The 17,584-nt window shown below is 53.0% G+C and overlaps 2 protein-coding genes across 4 annotated transcripts; both read left to right on the top strand.

The window, feature by feature from the left end:
- The first annotated feature begins 23 nt into the window (after positions 1 to 23).
- Positions 24 to 7,970, top strand: LOC116184263 (CMRF35-like molecule 5). Its single transcript, XM_085556838.1, has 4 exons — positions 24 to 6,338; positions 6,727 to 7,062; positions 7,268 to 7,355; positions 7,565 to 7,970. Exons 1-4 carry the CDS (start codon positions 6,287 to 6,289, stop codon positions 7,875 to 7,877), a joined length of 789 nt encoding a protein of 262 aa, XP_085412964.1. The 5' UTR covers positions 24 to 6,286; the 3' UTR covers positions 7,878 to 7,970.
- Positions 7,971 to 9,987: 2,017 nt separating this feature from the next.
- On the top strand, positions 9,988 to 14,643 carry LOC110484687 (CMRF35-like molecule 2). Of its 3 annotated transcripts, none has more exons than XM_085556836.1 (7): positions 9,988 to 10,144; positions 10,227 to 10,559; positions 11,548 to 11,614; positions 12,576 to 12,679; positions 13,255 to 13,307; positions 13,884 to 14,018; positions 14,290 to 14,643. In XM_085556836.1, the coding sequence occupies exons 1-7, from the start codon at positions 10,105 to 10,107 to the stop codon at positions 14,413 to 14,415; spliced, it is 858 nt and encodes a 285-aa protein (XP_085412962.1). In that variant the 5' UTR covers positions 9,988 to 10,104; the 3' UTR covers positions 14,416 to 14,643. The 3 variants fall into 3 exon arrangements, with proteins under 3 accessions (XP_085412962.1, XP_085412963.1, XP_085412961.1); XM_085556835.1 differs by having other exon boundaries at positions 9,989 to 10,144; positions 11,479 to 11,614; XM_085556837.1 differs by lacking the exon at positions 13,884 to 14,018 and having other exon boundaries at positions 11,479 to 11,614.
- The last annotated feature ends 2,941 nt before the right edge of the window (positions 14,644 to 17,584 follow it).

Here is a 17,584-nt window from a genome sequence, read left to right as displayed (position 1 = left end):
CGGTGCCCGGTGCCCGGTGCTCGGTGCCCGGTGCCCGGTGTTCGTGCCCGGTGCTCGGTGCTCGGTGCTCGGTGCTCGGTGCCCGGTGCTCGGTGCTCGGTGCTCGGTGCTCGGTGCCCGGTGCTCGGTGCTCGGTGCCCGGTGCTCGGTGTTCGGTGCCCGGCGCTCGGTTCCCGGTGCTCGGTGCCCGGTGCTCGGTGCTCGGTGCCGCCACCCGCAGGGTTCCCCCGCCCGCAGGAGGCGGCGGGGGCCGAGCGGGGAGCGGCCGGTCCCGCCCGGGGGCGGGGAGGCGGCGGGAGAACATCCCCGGTCCTTCCCCACCTCCCCTCCCCATCTCTGCCCACAGAGCCCCTCGGATGAAGCTGTGCCTAAACCTGAAGGGGACAGTCCATATCTTGTTGAGATTCTTTTCTTTATGACTCCCTTTAGAGCAATCTGATGTTGTTGATTGCACTGGAAATAAATTAATCTTTACTCAGAAGTTTATTTAAGAGAGACTCGATTCAATCTCCAATTCCCTCCTTCCAGAGCAGCAGATGGCCTCAAGCCAGAGGAACAGACCATGCTTCCAAGAGCCATCTGCACCCATCCGATTGCTGCTTGACTGCCTGGGCCTGACATTGCTAATTATATCTGCCCATTATTTCTTCTGACTGCAGAGATGGTTCTGCTGGGTCAGATGGTTGGAGTCAGAAACAATAGCCAGAAAAACATTTAAAACCTGATAAGGTTTCAAACCTGATAAGTGGCGTTCAGGCTTGCCTGAGGCTAAAAAGCCCAACTCAACCCAGACCATCCTGCAGCCAGACCATGGCCTCATGCACTGGAACACAGTCAACAGCACAAAAACAAATGATATCACAAGATCTGGCATCTGGATCAGAAAATAAACAAGTGGTTCAACATAGTGCACACACCCCACAGCAGGCAGGGCCAAGAAGAGAGCAGCAAACCTCAGGGGAGCTTCAACAAAGCCAGGGCAACTCTTAAATACACCAAAAACTTGTCAAAACTCCCAAACTCCCACGGATGTCAGCACAATCCTTCCTGTAGATGTCCCAGTGCACGCTCAGCCTTCTCCTACCCCAGACAGGGGTACTGCCTGCCCCAGGCTGTCTGCTGGGCAGCCCCCAGAGACCCAGATGTGCTGCAGGGACTGCACAGCTCTGCCCTTGGCACCCAAACTGGGCAGCTGCTCAGACAGACCTCTCCTGGCAGGTGGGGGTGAAGAGAAGGGTAAATCCCCAACCTCTCCTAGGTCTGAGGCTCCAGGTCTGCTTATCCCTGGATGGGAATTTCTGTCAGGTCCCTGTTGCAGGAGAAGCTCTGGGCTTGGGGAGCATTCTCTGGCTTTTTAGCTCCAGCAACATTTGTTAACTACCCTGAATCACAAAGGAGAGCAGGGAGGGACTGAAGAGCTTCACAGAGCCAAGTTGTCCATTCCTCTGCAGGCACTGGCGTTGCACCAGAGACTCACTCAACCCTGCAGGTTTAACCTCACTCAGAGGGAAAACAATTGTCCTGTCCATATCTCCAAAAGTACTGCAGCCTAATGAGACAGCACAGATTGCTGGCAAAACACGGGCAGCAGCACACCCTGGCCCTGCTCCAAGGCCTTTATGCCACTTTACCAAGCTGGAGCACCTGCCCCATTGAAGGTGAGTGATAGCAGCAGCTTTATCAGAGCCCAGAGCCCAGCACTGCATCACTGCCTCCCTTCACACACCCAGGAATGCATTTCCCCACCACCCAGAGCAAACCACTTGCTCTACAGCCTCCCCCAGACCCGGCAGAGTTTTCTGGCAGACACTGAGCAGTTTACAGCCCTGAGCAAGTGCTGACCAGCTGAAATCAAAGCAGAGCAATGAAATCAGAGGAAATGACCTGTAAATGGCAGTGATTCCAAATAAACCTGAAACTTAGATCCATTGTTTGATGTGTTTGCTCGCAGACTTTATCTTTGGTAGCTTAATTACTTGTGTATTTGCCTTGAGAAGTACAGCTCTAACATTGGAAGACCTAAATACAGCTCAGGAGTTTCTGCTTCAGTGTCCTCCTGGCCTGCTCCTGCTTGTTCTCTGCTGCCCAACCCCATTAACTGCTGTAGTATCTCCCAAATCATCTGGAAATGGAAACTGGAGCCTTGCTGAACTCATTCCTTCCCCATGAGCTAGGAAGGAATCAGAATTTCATCCTCTGCATCCACCGAGTATGGAGTCTTAATTTCTTTGCATTAAATAACCCCTGCCTTGGCCCTTTCTGGCTAAGTCCAGCCCCAGGTGGAGCCCTGAGCAAATCCTCCACCACAACAAATTCGGTGAGTATGTTTTGCCACTTTTACTGGCTTTGCTGAATCGGGAGATCTGGGAATGATCCAGATTTATCTTGGGTATCTGAGGTGGCAGCAGAAAGGAGAGATCAGACAGTGATTGCTCAATCAGCCAGCACTAAAGGAGCTATAATATTATACTCAGCCTTATCTCCTAAGGGCAATTTCACCAAACTTGCTAAATCTGCATGTGAAGAACAGACTGAAACAACCTGATTATTTTTCAAAGGCCCTAGATGAAATAACAGAATTGGGGACTGGAAATATCATTGAAGTCCAGGGAAGACAGGATGCTGGAAAGGCTCAGGTGTGGTGGTGGGTGATACAGTGGGATAAGAACTGGGGAAGGTCTGTTCTTGCTGGGCCCTGAACCAAGGAGATGCACGCTCTGATTGATTCAATTACTGCCTGTCTCAGCAAGGCTTTGAGTCTTTTTCTCAGGACCAACACCGTGAGTAAACTCAGATTCATAATCTTGCAGAACAAGAGCAAAAGCAGCGTCTGATGGCGTGGGGCAGGGTCCTGTTGCTGCAGGAAAGGGACTGGCAGCACTGCCAGGGGCAGGCAGGGGCTGCAGGGTGCAGGTGCCAGCTCATCCCAGCCCCTGTGCCATGCCCACAGCACATCCCGGGGCTCTTTGCTCGCTCCAGCCCTGCACGCAGCACAGACCGAAAGGCAAATTGATGTGGGTCTCAGATTCAGTCAAAGAAAGAAACTGAGAGTATTGTTATAAATGAGAATTTATTCAGCCAGATTAAAAATAAAAAATCATTTTATTTGCGGTCAAATTCTATCTAGCCAGCCACAAGGAAAGAACAGAGCCGAGCCCGGGGTCGGCCCTGGGTGTGCAACAAGGAGTCAGCTTCAGCAGAGGTTTTCCCCTATGCCCACACACCTCCATCCTGGCACAAGTGGTTTTTATAGGGAAAATTCTGCCTGAGGCCAAGATTTCAACAATCAGTCTTTTCTTCTATTCAGAGTCCATAGGTTAATAAGATTTTCTTTTTTGGTGATGAGGAGAAATAATTCAATGTCCGGGTAGGTGAATTCCTGATGAGATTTTGGGAAGGCTGCATTCACATGGATCTGTCTGAGGATTTCCATGAGATCCATCTTGGATGATCAGCACCTGATGATCAACACCTGGAGCCCAGCCATGGCCCATCTCCTGGCCGAGCCACATCCTGTTACTTGTAAATCAGCTTCCAATATACACCCAGTCTCACCTGCAAGGAGGGGAGAACTAATACAACGGGCATAATCTAACAAGCATTACATATTTCATGCAAGGAATGGCACGAATTATATTTACTACACATAACAGTTTCTAGCCAGGCAAAAGCCTGGGAAAGAGCTGGGAAAGAATGTAAATAATCCTTTATCTCTCTTGTTTTTCACATTGTTTATAGTTAAGTTCTATCACTGTGCGTCAAGCACTCTGCACCAATGGTGTGCATTGTTTTCACTTCAGAACCAATGGATTTGATCCTTGTGAAGCTGTGTATAAAAGAGCAGTGTATTTTGAATAAATTGGAGGTTTATTCTCAGCAGCCTTCTGAGTCAGAGTCTTCTCATTCCCATCCTAATTGATGTGCTCCTGTCAGGGTGCATTAGCGGGATTCCTCAGAAGCATTCCAGCAATGCTGCTTCTGTCACAGAGCAGCCTTGCCTTGTGCTTCCCCAGCCTCTTTCTGCCCAAAGAGAGGTCTTGGCTTGCAGGATCCTGCCACAGCCCCCCAGAGATGCTGGTTCAGAGCAGAGTGCCCTCCCCTGCCCTGTGCAGGGGGATGTGTTTGTCCATTCCCACCGGGCCACAGACAATCACAGACACCAACATGGTGGATGGTCAAATGGCCTTTATTACCTTATCTCGTAGGGTTAAATAGTCAAGGGGGCTTTGCTACATCAAAGGAAGAAGGTAGGGTCTCTAGGGTTAGTAAGGGGTGGAAAACTACTGAGTTAGGAGGGGTTACATGTCTCAGGGGTGATGGATTACATATCACAGGATGAGGGGGGAAGGGTCTTGCTTTCCATCACATCCCGAAATCTTCCGTTTGCCTGTCCCTATCTACTACAGAGTCCTCATCACACTCTGTTGAACAGATTTATCGCTGAATTGATCTACTTCCTTTCTGGTTTCTCCTTCCAACTGACTCTCACTTTAATTGGAATAAACATCACAGATCCTCCTGTGACAGACTTCTGTGTCAGCATGCTGGGGTTCCTCATTCCTGCCTGCCCTCATCTTGACCTTCCTCTCCAGGAGGACGTCCACACCCTGCTGTTTTTCTGGGGCTGAGGCACTGAGCTGGAGCCATCCCCTTTGCAAAGCCCTCATTGCCAGTGTCCCACTCAGCCAGGGCCCCTTCACACAGCAGGTGACAGGAGAAGTATCAGAGTAAAACCCCATGTGGGAGTGGCAGTGCTGATGTTGTGTGGCTGTAAATCATCGCTGTATCCTCAGGGGATGGAAGGAGATCTTCCACTGGCATAGTCAGGAGCCCTCTGGGGTGTAACACAGTCCTGGGGACTGCTGAGATGGGGAGAAAGTGGCCTCAGTCTGTTCTGGGGGTCCCAGTTCCTACACTGGACTGGACAGCTGCTCATCCTGCCCAGGACCCAAACCTGGGAAATAGGGAAATGACACCTCACACCTGAAGGTGAAGTGATAGTAATGACACAGCGTGGATGTGGCTGGAAAAGTTCTCCAGCAACTCAACCAAAGTGGCTCTCTGAAGAAGTGCTTCTGTCTGCTTTCAGGTAACTGAGCTGCCCTCAAAATGCTCATGCAGTAAATACCTTTGTAGGCACCTTCCCTGCACACATTCCATCAGAGCCTCTGCCTCTGAGGCACTTCTCCCAGTCCTCCTCTCACTCCAAGGGAAGGGTGGGAAGGATGCACTGTGATTTTCCAGGCAGTGGCAGGGATGCATCCCCAAGGAAGATGAGGTGGCTGGAGTGGGAAGTGTCTCAGCACAAAGCAGCTTTGCCATCTCCAGCCACTTTTTGAATTTAGATCTTGCTGTTACTTGCAGTGTTTTGGCTCACAACCAGTCAGTTGAGAAGGAAGGAGTTACTTGATGACCCGAAGGGGAACACAGAGCTTCCTCTTGCCTCCTGCCATGGCAAGGCATTGAGAGGGCAGGGGATTCTGGAGGTTTGTGCTTTCTGCTCCTTACAAGGGGCATATTGGAAGAAAGCCAGGGAAGCGACTTTGCTTTGTGTGTTTGGGTTTCTGAAACTTTCAGTGGAAGCATTTAATTCTGGGGGAAAACAGCATTGTCACTCCAAATCCCACAGCTGTGCCAAAATAAAAGGTGGTTTGGGGAAGAAAAGAAGACTCTTCTGCTTGAGAAAACAAACAAAAGCAGGCCAGCTCAAGCTGGCAGCCCACTCCAGAGACAGAGAGCAGCAGTGCAGGGGGTTGGATGGCTGTCCATCATCCCAGTCCATCATCTCAATCCATCATCCCAATCCATCAGAAGTGGGAGAGCAACCTGGCATCCCAGCCAGCCCATCAGCAGGGGTTGACCTGCACTCAGTCTACCCCGATCCCCGCATCCTGCTCTGTCCAGGCCCTCTCAAAACTCCCTAAAATCCTTTGGGCTCTGTGCAGGGGAAGGGATTTTGGCCCCTGGTGGGATGGGCATCACAGTGGAGGAACCTGCTGCATTTTGACATTTTCCTGGGACCCCAGTGACTATTACAGAGAAAAAGCAGAGTGTCATGGAACACCCCAGGGTGAGTCATGAGTGCTGGGTGAAGGGGGGGGAAGTAACTGTCTTAAAAACAAGACATCCAGGGTCTGTGGGTAAGCACTGCCTGAAGAAGTGGCAGGAGAAGACAGCTTGGAAAACTCTTAGGACATCCATGTGTATGTGGGCCTAGCTTCATCCTGAAGGATTTTCTGTGAAAAACCACGGAGAAAATTCCACCTCAGGAGCAAGAAGCTGGAAAATGAGGATTTTCTTGGTTTGGACCCTTTTCCTCATGACAGCCACGAGCACAGGTCAGGTAAATCTATATCAGGGGTTCTGACAGAGCTGTAGAGAGGCTGGGGCCCAGGCAGACCAGGAAGATCACCATGGTCATAGCAAAAGACCAGCTGATAACAAACTTTTCCTTTGGCAGTTACAGAGTGTGATCTCTGAGATTTGCTTGTTCCCTGCCATGTGAACCCTGGGAATAAGGCTTTTCATTCTCTCACACACACCCTTGGTGGGGGCTCTTTTCTTAAGGACTGGTGACATCTCACCTCCCCACTGCTCACCAGCACAGTGGGTGCACAGGCACAGCCTCCCTCAGGCTGTTCCCCCAGGAAATCTGGGCTCAGCTCCTTCTGGCTCCCCGAGGCAGTGCCAGAACAGGTTTACAGCTTCTCTCTCTGTCCCCTGCAGGTGAGTGGGCAGTGACAGGCCCCAGGCAGGTGACAGTGGAGCAGGGCAGCTCCCTGACAGTGTCCTGCAGCTACAAGCCACGCTACAAGCTCAGCTCCAAGTACTGGTGCCGCAAAAACTCCCCCTGGTTTTGCTTGAGCTACATCATCCAAACCGACGGCTCCGAGGTGACAGTGACACGGGACAGGGTGTCCATCAGGGACAACCACACAGCAAATTCATTCACAGTGACACTGAGCAGTGTCACACCAGGGGATGCAGGCCGGTACTCCTGTGGGGTGAGGAAGAATGTGGGGATCAAGCGATGGCACAACACCAAGGTGATGGTTTCTGCAGGTAAAACAGGGCTGGGAGCAAAGCTGGCATTAAACTTCCCTTTTTCCTCTTCCTCCCTGCAGTGCTCAGGGCATTGCCTGGATACCTCCACATGCACCCCCTGCACCTTCATTGCTGAAGTCTCAGGGGTAGAGACTGCTGTGCAGGGTACAGGACAGGGGCTGTGAGGGTCTCCACTTGGTTCTGACTCTGTTTTCTCTGCCAGCTGTTTCAAACACAACTGAGGACAGCAATGTGAGCCCATTGACCACCAACCCTCTGTGCCTCGAGGGTTGTGGGGAGCCTGCAGTGTGGTGAGTCAGGGCTTGGGATCCAGGCAAGCCCCCAAAATCAACCCCTGGCCAAACCCTTAATTTCCCATGCATGTATCTCCTTGCTTTGATCCCCAAGGAGCATGCTGGGGACAAGCAGGACAGCTGGCAGACACGCAAGTGCCCCGCTCCCCATCCTCATTCCCCAGACCCTCCTAAAGCTCTAGCATAACCTCCTTTCTCCTACACAGGTCCCAGCTCAGTGTCATCCACTTGCTGCTTCTGCTCAGCATCAAGATGCCCATGGCACTAGCCGTGGTTTGTAGGGCAGCCTGGGTGAGGAGCCAGTGCAGGAGCCGTGACCAGGAAAACCTGCAGATCTTGGACACATCCAGCAGCACCAGGGCACGGGGCTGCTCGCTTGTCCCAACCACCTCCGAGCCCCAGGGACGCCCTCCTGCCCCCCTGGCCCCCACCCTGCTGGGGCCATGCCAACCCTCACGGCCACCCCTTGCCAGGAGGTGCCTGGAGAGCCTCAGCCCCTCCTGGCAGCCCCTGTGCTGAAGAGGGAAGGGTTTGGGGTGCAGGGAGCCTGTGTCTGTTGAGCTGCAGCTGCCATCAGAAGAGAATTTTGCAATAAAGGCTGGGTATCCTGCAGGGCCTTGTTTGCTTGTCTGTCTGTCTGTCTGTCTGTTCCTTCCTTCAGCTGCCAGCACTGCCTGGGATGCCCGTGGCAGCCAATGCTGATGCACATACCTGTGTGGGGACATGCTGTGGGGGGACATGGGGTCACAGGGGCAGGGAAGGTTCCACCATGGCCCAGCTGACCTTCTTCATGGGGAGAGGAGCCCTTAGCCCCAGGAGCCTCAGCCTGGTCTACCAAATGCCCATCTCCAGCTTAGCAATAGCCAGGGGAGGGTGTCCTTCCAAAATCCTGCCTCCACTCAGCAACCGCAGGGACTGGGGACACAGGAGGAAGGCCTGGAGCAACCTGATCAGAGCATGGGGCTCCTGAGCCACAGAGGGGCTGTGCTGGCAAGAGAAGTGGGTGCTCCTGTCCAGCTGCACCAGGATAAGGGGCTGGAGTTACACATTTTGTTCCCCTGGGAAGGACAGGGGGGCATGCTGGAGCACTGCCCAGCCTGGAGGATTGTCTGGGGTTCAGGTGGTCCCCGTGCCATGCTGAGCCACCTCTCCCCTGGCTGCCGTGCCTGGCCAGAGGGGCTGGGCAGTGTGGCAGTGAGAAGCAGGTTGTGTCCTGACATGGGGGCCAGGCTGCAGGAAGAAAGGAGAGACTCTGGGGAAGGGCACAGGGGACAGTGCACAGCAAGTAATCTCAGTGATCAGGAGGAGCTGAAACTCTAGGAAACAGGCAACGCCACAGTCTTGCTGAATCTCCAGCAGCAACGGAGGCGGTAGCAGAGGCAAAAGAGGAAGCAAAGCCCCAGAGACACAATGAAGAGGAGCAGCAGGGCTGCCCCAGTGTGTACACGATGCTCCTGCTGGTGCTGGCCTGGGCGCTGCTGCCAGGTAGGGCTGGGTGGACGGCCGGGGCTGGAGCCCCACGCTGGATCCCCCAGGAGCAGCGGGAGGTGTCCGGGCAGCGGCAGCGCTGCCGTGAGTCCGTGTGTCCCCGCAGGCTCCGGGGCAGTGACAGCGCCGGGCACCGTGCAGGGGTTCCTGAGGGATGCCCTGTCGGTCACCTGCACGTACCAGCCTGGCCGGGAGAGGTTACCCAAATTCTGTTGCCAACCGAGTACACATATGATGTTCCCCGCCTTGCACAGCCCCCTAAATATTAGGCTAACTCAGAGGTCCAAGGCTGTGAGGAGAGGAATATCGGGAGATGGCAAAGATTTCCAAAAGAGGCTCTTACCCCAATATATGTTGGTTCAGCTCTCTTTATTCTGTGGTGTCCAAGGGGAGAGCGGGGCAAAAGAGAATGAACAGGAAATATCAGGGGTCTGTACAGACTTCGGACAGGGTGGGCTTCCCTGGATCTCCACCAACCCCGTTGGGGCAGGAAGGAGGGTCCAGGGTTATCTGATCAGAGTCACAGGGTCCTGGGGAAGGGGAAATAGAGTGCCCATGAGCTCACTGTAACACACGTACTGGTATTACCCGTGCCACTGACATGCTCAGCACCTGAAATGACAGCCCGAGGTGCGGCAGGGCTGTTCTCCATTCTGAACAGCTGCGTGCTCCGGCCATTCAGGGTGACTGTGGAGCGCCGGGTCAAGGAGGAGGCGGGCACGCTCCTCTGTGGGATGCAGAAGGGATTCTCCCCTTTACATGAGAGTAAAGGGGAAATGTGAGGCCATCATAACCCCTTGCACGTTTTGCCCATCGCGACAGTGACCCCCACGCTGGCGGGTCCAGGCTGCGGAAGGAGTTTTCACCCCGAGCGTGGCAGGAACACGGAGGGGGTCTGGAACCCGCTGCATCCATCCTTCCTCCGCACCCGCTCCGGCCGGACGCTCCTCAGGAGCCGGCAGCACTTTCCGCTGCTGCCCGGTGCTGGCCGGGCTGCCGGCGCTGCTGGCCGTGAGCGCGGCCGTGCCCCGCTCAGCCGCCGGTGCCACGGCGGGGCCGGGGAGCACCGCCCCGTGCTCCTCCCGCTTCCCCCGCCGGCTCCAGCGAGCGCCGCCGCTCTCCCTCCCCTCGTCTCCTCGGCAGTCCCCGGGATCCCCGGGCTCCGCCCTCACGGGGTGGCCGAGCCGTACGGGCGGCCCGGGGGGCACCGGGAGGAACGGGAGCGGCGGCGCGGTGAGCCCGGCGTGGCGGAGCGGCCATGCGGCTCCTGGCCGTGCTGGCCTGGGCGCTGCTGCCGGGTAAGGCTGCTCCGGAGCCCCGAGCGCCGGCGGAGGTGCCGGTGCGGCGGCGGCAGTCCCGCGGCTCCGTGTGTCTCCGCAGGCTGCGGCGCAGTGACGGGACCCGGCATCGTGCGGGGAGTCCTGGGCGCTTCCCTGTCGGTCACCTGCACGTACGAGCCGGGCTTGGAGGAGCTGCCGAAATTCTGGTGCATACCCAGTGGTATTTTTACCTGTAGTAAGGACATCATCATCACGTCGAAGCCCGAGATGCTGCAGGGCCGGTTTTCTATCCGGGACAACCGCACACAGCGGGCGTTCACGGTGATCGTGGATGGTCTGTCGGAGAAGGATGCAGGCACCTTCCACTGCGGGGTGAGAACGGGACCATTATCGCGTGATAGAAGTGCTACTGTAAACGTGATCGTGCTCTCAGGTCAGTACTTGCTCCCTGCAGGACCCCCAGGTCCAACATGGATTTGTCCTCCTCCAGCTGCTTGGAGCAGGGGCTGCAATGGGCACAGCCCGGAGCTAAGGGGTGACCATGCAGGTGGGACAGCCCCAGGGTGTGTCACCAGAGTGCAGTAGGTACCACCACCACTCATTCCCTATTCTCAGTTCTCCCCAGAGTCCCTTCTTAGCTCTGGGGTTCCCTTGGGACTGTCAGGGCAGCAGTAGTCTGAGCTTGGGGCAGCTTGGGTCTGGGACACATCCTTCACCGTTCAGATTTTTTGTAGGCGGTCGCTCCCTCAGGGCCACCTGCCCCCAAGCACAAACAGTGGCCCTTTTCCCTGGGAAAGAAAACTCGCCAGCCCAGGTTCCTGTTGTCAGTTCTCCAGGTTCAGCCACCTCCATTACTGTGGTATACTGTGCTCTCTGTGCCCACTTTTCCTCCTCATTAGCTCTTGCTGGCTTTTTCTGTGTCCTCTTTGCCTTACTCTATAACACTGGGGTGTTCCTCATTGCACTGTGCTGTCCCATTCCCACTTGGGACAGGCAGCAGCTCTGAGCACCAGGCCCTGGGCTTGGGAAACATCCCTCTCCATTGCCTTGCCAGGGATCGGCTCACATAGTTGGACAATATATATGTGGTATTGTTGTAGGGGTGCCCAGACCCCTTTCTGCAGGGTGAATCTGTTTTGTATGTGTTTTGGGGGGCACTGAGACTGTGAAAAGCCTCATGAGCAGGGGAAAGGTCTTACAGCACTCTGACCTCGAGGTGTATCCTCTGGATGTGGCAGAGGGGACCCAACTTCTCCTGCTGTGACAGCACAGAGGTCACTTCTGACTCACTGCAAAACTCACAGCATTTTTCTCCACAGAGACCAACCATGCCTCTCCTGTTTTTGTTACAGCTTCTTCTACCCTCCCATCGTCGACCTATGTGACCACCACATCCTCTGATCTCATTCTCTCTGTAACAGGCCGCACACAGACAATTTCTCAGGGGGAAATTTTGCAATCAACATTAAATCCCTCCACCCCTCAACTGTGAGTAGCAGTTCCTGTCTACAGCAGCCACTTTCCTCCATGAGTTCTCTGGTGCAGCTGGAGCCCTGCAACCACTGGACTCTTCACACCTGCCTTAAGGATCCAGACCTCCTGCTTTTGCCTTTAGAGACCACTCCACATGGAAAAATTCTTTTCTGTGAGGGTGGTGAGGTCATGGTACAGGTAACCCAGAGACCTTGTGGGTGTCCCATCCCTGGAAGTGCTCAAGGCCAGGCTGGACGGGGCTCAGAGCAACCTGGCTTGGTGGAATGTGTCCCTTCCCATGGCAGAGGGCTGGAACTGGATGATCTTTAAGGTCCCTTCTGACCCAAATCATTCTCTAGTTCTATGACAGTAATTCTGGTGCCCCTAGGACATGGGAGAAGTGGTTTCTGCCTGCAATACCAACGCCATTTCCTTCCCCAAAACTCAGTGAGACTGTTAGTGGGAAGCCAAGTGTTGCCAGTGTCCTCTTCTTTGTAGTCACACACAGACTGGTGGAGATAGTTGAAAAAGCATGAAACCAGAGTGTTAGATCTTCCCCCCTTCTCTCCTGCCTGTGGAAGGTGATGTCAGGGGCAGACAAAGCTGAGACTCCCCATCAGCACACTCAAGGGTGTGCTGGCTCACCCACTTTTCCTGCTTGCCCGTTACAGACAAGGTTAACAAAGAGTGAAGTTAAACCAGAGCAAATGCAGGAACCCATCCTTAAATCACTGAAGACACAGCGGCTCTCAGACCCAAGCATCCTTTTGCTTCTGCAGGTTTTGGTTTGCTCTGTTCCATGCCCATATGGCAGCCTGACCACCCCATGCCTGCTGTGATGGGCAAGCCCTGCCACTCTACTGCCACAGCTACTTCTGTGTCACCCACAGCTGCTTCCTGCAGCTCTGCTCCATGCTGGTTCATCCTGAGAAGCATGACAACATAAATTGTCTTCTTCATTCTTTTTTTCTTGCAGCTTGAATGTGGTTGAGCACATCCTCACTCCAGCCATCATTGTGATCCTTTTTTTGCTTGCAGTGGCTGCTGCTGTTCTAGTAATACTCTCCAGGAAGAAGAAGGGTGAGTGAAGTTGTCAGTGCCACACACATCCTCTTTCTGTAACAGAGCCTGCTCTGCTTCCCTTATTTTTCCCTATTTCCTTTTTCTCCCCCATTCCCTTCCTGATCCATCCAGGTCCTCAGTCCATCATTGAGACCTCCACCAAGGAGGTCTCCTTTCCTCAAGGGAGCAGTGGGTCCATGCCATGGGTGTTATCACATGGCTGTTGTCTCCTGGGAGCAGGGAATGGCAGCCCTTGGGGTGGGTGCTGCTCAGGAATCTGCTTGAGTTTGTCTGGGCACCATCAGCTTCCCGAGATGGGCTCACTTGCACGGGCCAGCCTTACTCTAGGCTTGATGCAAAGTTTAAGGCCAGTGTGAAGGATGGGGAGGGAGAGGAGAGGACATTGCCAGCTGGCAGGTGGGGTCTGTCTTTATTTGAAGAACTGCCCCATGGATGAAACAGTTTAGATGGCTCATGGAGTGTCAGGCTCCTGTCCTGCTTTATGGCAAGATTTGTAGTGGCAGTGCAGTTTCTTAATACATTTCTTTTCTTCTGTTTTCACTCATGTCCATTCACATCCTTGCTTCATCCAGCCCTTTCTGGAGCAGCCATAGAGATGGACAGGACTTGCACCATGTCACCTACAGTAAGGAAAACCTCATGAGTTCCTGGGATTCTGTGCCCCAAGTTCACATGGAGATAGGAAACATTGCACCCTGAGCTGCCAGAGCTGCTGCATTCAGCCAGGGTCATGGCACTTTAGGCTGGGAGGGATCCTTTGGGCTCTGCTTGCCAACAGCAAGACACAGCCAGGGACTTTGTGTGACTATCACAGAGTATTCCTGGGAAAGGAATTTAGGATTGAGCTGAGAGGTTTCTCTTCAAGCCTCTCCAAGCATGGGAGCTACTTCTCTGAGTGAAACAGCCTTGGGAACCTGCAGCAAATCACACCTGAAGTGGCTGCAGGGTAGCTGCTCCTTGCTTACTGTCTGGAAAGTATTTTCTGATTTTTTTGCTGCCAGCTCTTGAGGAGGGGCTGATGTCACAAGAATTCCCCTAGGGAATGTTGAGCCAGCGTTTGCTTCAATTTTTATTTCCACCCAATGCCCATGCAGCCACCTCAGCACCCATCAGGACAAGGCAGCAGGGTGGGAGATATTCCCACCCCTGTGGATGCAGGTGGGGAGTGGCAGCAGGGTAAGAGCTCATTCCTCTCCATCAGGGAGCAGAAGCCTGGAACTATGCAGGCATAAACCACAACACGGGCGTGGCTGAGAGCCAGCACAGCAGCGCTGAGGCTTTCCACCGCCCAGAAATGCCCCCGGTGGAGTACACAGAGGTCAGGCAGAGTGTTCAGGTAGGAGAATGCCGAGCATTGCCAAGCTGGAGGTGGTGGGAGGAAAGCTGGAGTGGGTGCCTGACAGAATAGCAGCAGGGTGGGCTGGGTGGGGAAGGAGAGGACTGCAAAGGGAAATGCCAAACTGGGGTCCAAGTCACCCTGGCTAATGTGGGTTCCCTCTCTGATCCCTGTGGCTGCTTCTGGGTGCTTAAAATGTCACAGAGAGGTTCCAGTGTTTGCCTGGAGCAGCCCACAAAGGATGTTTTTGTTTATCTCCCTCCTTTTCCAGCTTTCGGAGGAGGAAAGAGAGGCGTTATATGCCAGAGTGCAGAAGCCCATGCCGCAGCAGGAGCGGATCTATGCCAACATGTCATCAGCTCTACGGCCCAGGGAAGAGCTCTGCAGCACAGTGTGAGGTGGATGAGCAAGCAGCTGGCCCCATGGACTGCTCCTGCTGCTGCAGCACCAGTGAGACTCGCACAGAGGACATGGGGTTGATGTTCTGCTCAGGCAGGAGCCAGCTTGATAGCAGAGCTGCTGCTCTCCGAGGCTTGGATGTTTCTTTGAGGCAACATCAGAGAGGATGAGGTTGTGTGGAGACACAGAGAGGGTTGAAGATAAAGTCATCCCTTTGCAAATGCAATGTGGAGTCCTCATTGGTACAGCAGCGGTGCTGGGATTAAAGCTCTCCCTTGTAGTGGGGTAGTCCAGGTCAGAGACCCACCAGGCAGGGTGTGGGAGAGGTAAGGCTGGGCTGGGGGGTGAGCTGGCTCCCTTTGCTCACCACTCATCCCACTTGCTCCTTTGGCTGCATTGCTCATGGGTGCTGAGGCTCCCAAACCCACTGGTCACCTCAAACTGACAGTTTTTCATGCTGATTCTAGCCAGCAGCTCCTTGGAACCAGGACAGTGGGAAATGTTCTATCCAAATGCATTTCCATGGGGTGCTCATGTGGAGGGTGAGGTGTATCAGGACCTTGGTGCAGAAATGGCATCTCCCCCAAACCCCTGGTCCCACAGGCCCCCCAAAGAGGTTTGCTCCTGCTCTTTCTCTCCACCCCTGAGGACCCCCAGCCTGGGAACATCACCTTCCTCTTTTCTGCTTTGCTGATAACTTTTTTTTTTCCCTGGCACCCACGAAATATTTTCTGTGGAAGTGCTTCTGCTTTATCAGTGACACCAAGAATCTGGTAACAGTGGCCATGGTGTGTGACTGTGTTTGTACAGGAGGTTCTCACCTGCTGAAGGGTTTATTGCAGAGTGTCACCCTGAAAGCAGGTCCAGCCCCTTGCTGGTGCCCAGCAGTGTGAGAACTCAGATCTTTGAGGACAAGGACTCTTGGGCCTCCAGAACTGTTGGAACTTAAAATAACCACATAACATGTTAATTAAACAAACACACTCATACCATTTCCTCTACACTAAACAACATATTAACAAATATCAACAGTGCAAAACAAACAACACTTCAAAACAAAGCAGCAATTAATTGCTTGCTGCTATCACATAAGCATAAATGCAAAAAAAATTTAAAAAGGTACTGCATAAACTTATCTAATCACTCAAAATCCATCCATAAAAATATAAAGCAAATACACAACATCAACAAATTTTAAAAAGTTACAAAATCCTAGTAAGATAATTTAATTAACATTTTTAATCTCTCACCATTATAAAAAAAGCTTTTTGCAGCCTGGCAGGTTTCAGGGCAGGGATGCTGATTTATCCCACAACCAGGAGGAGGCTGAAGTGGGAGCTTCTCACTCTCTACGAATACCTGAAAGGAGTTGTAGTCAGGTGCAGGTTGGTCTCTTCACCCATGTAATAAGCAACAGGGCAAGGAGAAACAGGGTGCCACAAGGGGAAACAACTCCACAAGTTGTGCCAGTGGAGGTTTAGATTGGATATTAGTGAAAATTTCTTCCGGGGCTGTGAAGCCCTGGAACAAGCTGCTGAGGGAAATGGCAGAGTCACAATCCCTGGAGGAGTCTAAAAGACCTGTAGATGCAGCATTTGGGGATATGGTTTAGTGGTGGCCTTGGTGGTGCTGGGTTAGTGGATGGTCTTGATCTTGTTAGGGGTCTTTTACAGCCTAAAGAATCCTAGCTAGGGAGCCTTTTGCTGCTGGTGTGGAGGTGCTGAGGCAATCTTGCAACTCTCAGCTCTTGAGGCATGGACTAAATTGCTCCTATCAAAGGGGAGTTCCTCCTAGAGCTCAGCAGGCTGCTCAGAGCCCTTCTGCAACCTGGGGAGCACCCCAGTATCAAAAGCTCTTCCTCTTAAAGCCCTCAGGGGCACTGAGGCTGCAGTGTTCCTCGGCTTTATGGGCAGAAGCTGCCCACAAAGCTGACAGGAGGTCATGGAACTCCCAGGAGCTGCTATGGCCACCCAGCCACCGCTTCTGTTTCCCCTGCTGAAATACTTCCCCCCTCGAGTGGCTTTCACAGGGGAAGGGCTGAGACAGCCGGGTGTGCTCAGCCTGGAGAAGAGAAGGCTCCAAGGAGACCTCAGAGCCCCCAAAGGCCCCTCAGTGCCTAAAGGGGGTCCAAGAGAGCTGGAGGGTGACTTAGAACAAGGGCCAGGAGTGCCAGGACAAGGGGAATGGTTTCACAGTGCCAGAGGGCAGCGTTAGATGGGATATGGAGAAGAATTGCTCTCTGGGAGGGTGGGAAGCCCTGGCACACGGTGTCCAGAGAAACTGTGGCTGCCCCATCCCTGGACGTGTCCAAGGCCAGGCTGGGCAGGGTTGGGAGGAAGCTGGGGTGGTGGCAGGTGTCCCTGCCATGGCAGGGGGGCTGACACCAGTGGCACAGGCACACACAGCAGTGCCACACACAAACAGATGTGCACCCCGGTGCACGCTCACGTCACTCACAGTCCCCCACATGTTCACTCACACTCACTCCCTCATTCACACTCACATTGTCTCACATTCACTCACACTCACATTCATTCACACTCACATTCACTTACATGCTCACACTCATTAACAATCACATTTACTTACACGCTCACACATTCATTCACTCTCACATTTACTGACATTAATTTGCTCACACTCACATTCATTCACTGTCACATTTGCACACATTAATTCACTCACATTTATTCACTCTTTTATTTACACACATTAATAAACACATTAATTCACTCTCTGATTTGGACACATTAATAAACACAATAATTCTCTCTCATTTGCACACATTAACAAACACATCCATTCACTCTCACATTTGCACACGTTAATAAACACATCCATTCACTCTCATTTACAGACATTAACAAACATCCATTCACTCTCTCATTTGCATACATTAATAAACACATCATTCAGTCTCTCATTTGAATGAATTAATAAACATCCATTCACTCTCTCATTTGCACACATTAACAAACACATCCATTCACTCTCTCATTTGCACACATTAACATACACCCATTCACTTTCTCATTTGCACACATTAATAAACACATCCATTCACTCTCTCATTTGCACACATTAATAAACACATCCATTCAGTCTCTCATTTGCACACATTAACACACATCCATTCACTCTCTCATTTACACACATTAACAAACACC

This window comes from Lonchura striata, chromosome 18, assembly GCF_050655825.1.
Source record: "Lonchura striata isolate lonStrDom1 chromosome 18, ASM5065582v1, whole genome shotgun sequence".
Taxonomy (NCBI): Eukaryota; Metazoa; Chordata; class Aves; order Passeriformes; family Estrildidae; genus Lonchura; species Lonchura striata.
The sequence above is the reverse complement of the archived record's forward strand: the minus strand, read 5'-3'. Positions and strand labels throughout refer to the sequence as shown.